Source organism: Colobus angolensis, unplaced genomic scaffold, assembly GCF_000951035.1.
Source record: "Colobus angolensis palliatus isolate OR3802 unplaced genomic scaffold, Cang.pa_1.0 Scaffold78, whole genome shotgun sequence".
Classification (NCBI taxonomy): Eukaryota; Metazoa; Chordata; class Mammalia; order Primates; family Cercopithecidae; genus Colobus; species Colobus angolensis.
This window is the reverse complement of record NW_012121598.1, coordinates 5,323,744-5,326,277: the sequence shown is the minus strand read 5'-3', so window position 1 is coordinate 5,326,277 and position 2,534 is coordinate 5,323,744. Positions and strand designations below refer to the sequence as shown.

Below are 2,534 nucleotides of genomic sequence, written 5' to 3'. Positions count from 1 at the left end.
TTCTTTCTTTCTTTCTTTCTTTCTTTCTTTCTTTCTTTCTTTCTTCTTTCTTTCTTTCTTTCTTTCTTTCTCTTTCTTTTTTTGAGATGGAATCTCACTCTGTCCCCCAGGCTGGAGTGCAGTAGCATGATCTCGGCTTACTGCAACCTCTGCCTCCTGGGTTCAGGTGATTCTCCTGCCTCAACCTCCCAGGTAGCTGGGATTACAGGCACGTGCCACCATGCCCAGCTAATTTTTTTTTTTTAAGTAGAGATGGGGTTTTTGCTATGTTGGCCAGGCTAGTCTTGAACTCCTAACCTCAAGTGATCTGCCCACCTCAGCTTCCCAAAGTGCTGGGATTATAGGCTTGAGCCACCATGTCCAGCCTAAAACTTGGCTTTCTGCTTTTAAACTTTAATACAAAGCCTATATTTTTTGGATTATTTATTTCATGCCACGTGAAGCAGGTGTGTAAGATTCCTGGTTTCTCACAAGTGAATTAACCTTTCATCTTTCTGTAGCCCCTTAGTTTGCCTCAGTTTCCCCAGCTATGAAATGAAGGGGTAGAGCAACTGGATGCTTCATCCCTTCTAGCACACTTACACTTTACATTCACGCAGAGGAAGACAATAAGATGTAGGAAAGAGGCTGGGTGCAGTGGCTCATACCTGTAATCCCAGCACTTTGGGAGGCCAAGGTGGGTGGATAGCTTGATCTCAGGAGTTTGAGACCAGCCTGGGCAACATGGTGAAACCCTGTCTCTGCCAAAAATAACAAAAAATTAGTTGGGCATGGTGGTTCATGCCTGCGGTCCCAGCTACTTGAGAGGCCGAGGTGGAAGGATTGCTTGAGCCTGGGAGGCAGAGGTTACAGTGACCTGAAATAGCACCACTGCACTCCAGCCTGGGCAACAGAATAAGATTGTTAAAAAAAAAAAAAAAAAGAGGAGGAAAGAGCATGACTTTGAATTTGGATTTGGATAGAGCTAGGTTGGAATTTTAAGCCTCAGTTTTCTCAACTGTATAATGGTGGTGGTGGTGGGGTGGCGGGTAGTGATATGTTATCTCCCAGGCTAATAAAAGCATCTACTATAGGGCTTAGCACAGAAATTCATTCTAGAAAGCTGAGGCTCCTTGGCTCCCTAGACCCCTTCCCTGTCACCCAGGTCTTTCAGCCCACACCTGGGTAGGCCTCTTCTTACTGACTGAGAGAAGGAACTCTTGGTCCTTATTCAAGCGCAGAGACAAGCTCTCTGGGAGGGTTCTCTGTCGCTTCCTGGCCTTGTTGTCACTTAAGTTACTATTTCAAGTCTGGCTGCAATGTGGCAGGAGGTAACCACAGAACTGAAAGGGTCACTATTGTTATAGATGCAGTGGGGGCTCACAAGGGCCCTGCAGCAGATCCCCAATATCTTCTTTCTGGGGATCAGGTGTGGTCACCTTTGTTCTGCAGGGAGGGGACAGGGATGCTAACAGCAGTTGAGAGCTGGAAGCAACATTGAAACCTGCCTCATTAGAGAGGAGCAAACCAAGGGGACAGAGAGCAGTGACTTTCCCATGATCACACAGCCAGTCAAGCAGCAGAGGTGAGAAGAGCCCCTCTGGATCCACTAGACATCGCACTCAAGAGCCTCTGCATTTTAATGCAGATGTTATAAGTATTGATTAAGAGCTTGAAATTTGGAGATAGATGGCTGGGCATGAGGCTTCGCCTCTCAGGACCTCAGTGGTCTCATTTATAAAAGTCCTATAACAAATCTTACCCATTGTGAGGATTAAAAGCCACACTGCCTGTAGAGCGCTTTACACAGAACCTAGCACATAATTAGCTTCCACAACAAGTGGTTCTAAACGATCATTATTTGCGATTCAAGGAAACACTGCCAACCTCTTTTTCTGTACCTCGAGTTCCAATCTGAACCTCCCTCTGCGAACCCCTTATGCCACGCTGTGGCGCGTTAGTCAAGGCGCCGAGAAGCCCTGGTGCCAGGGCAGGGCGATCCTCGGGGCTCACCTGGCGACGCCAGCAGCACCTTCGCCCCGCAACACTGGAAGCAGTGCAGCAGGGACTTTGCGCGGATGTTGTAATTGAGGCACGCCATGGCACAGCCCAGCTTCATCAGCCCCAGCCACAGCCACACGTAGGCCGGCTCGTTACCCATAAAGAGCGCCACGCAGTCTCCCTGGCGCAGGCCGAGGTGGTCGTGCAGCGCCCGGGCCACCTGGTTGCTGCGCTGGTCCACTTGCGCGTAGGTGAGAGTCTCGTCGCGGAAGAGGAGAAAAGGCTTGTGTGGAGTCTGGCGCGCTTTCTCCAGGAACGCCCGCAGGATGGTGCGAGCCGGCCGCCGCTGCCCGTAGCTGCGCGCCCTCCGGCCCACGGCGGCCACCTTCAAGAAGTAGCCCACGTCCTGGAAGAAGTAGGGGCAGCAGAGGTTCACCAGGAGCGGCAGGAACAGCAGCCCCGCCAGGACTGTGTAGATGGCGGAAAGCATGACGGCTGCGGGGCCCTCTGTTCCAGCCAGGGCAGAGGGCGCACCCCGGGCGTGCAGCGGGGCG

The 2,534-nt window shown here is 51.3% G+C and overlaps 1 protein-coding gene across 2 annotated transcripts in view; it reads right to left on the bottom strand.

The window, feature by feature from the left end:
* SLC27A2 (solute carrier family 27 (fatty acid transporter), member 2) overlaps positions 1-2,528 on the bottom strand; it is a 52,958-nt gene extending 50,430 nt beyond the window's left edge. For both annotated transcript variants that reach the window (XM_011928602.1, XM_011928603.1), the window contains exon 1: positions 1,993-2,528. In XM_011928602.1, the coding sequence (XP_011783992.1) occupies positions 1,993-2,470 (478 nt within the window). In that variant the 5' untranslated portion in view covers positions 2,471-2,528. The remainder of the gene's footprint in view (positions 1-1,992) is intronic.
* Positions 2,529-2,534: the final 6 nt, after the last annotated feature.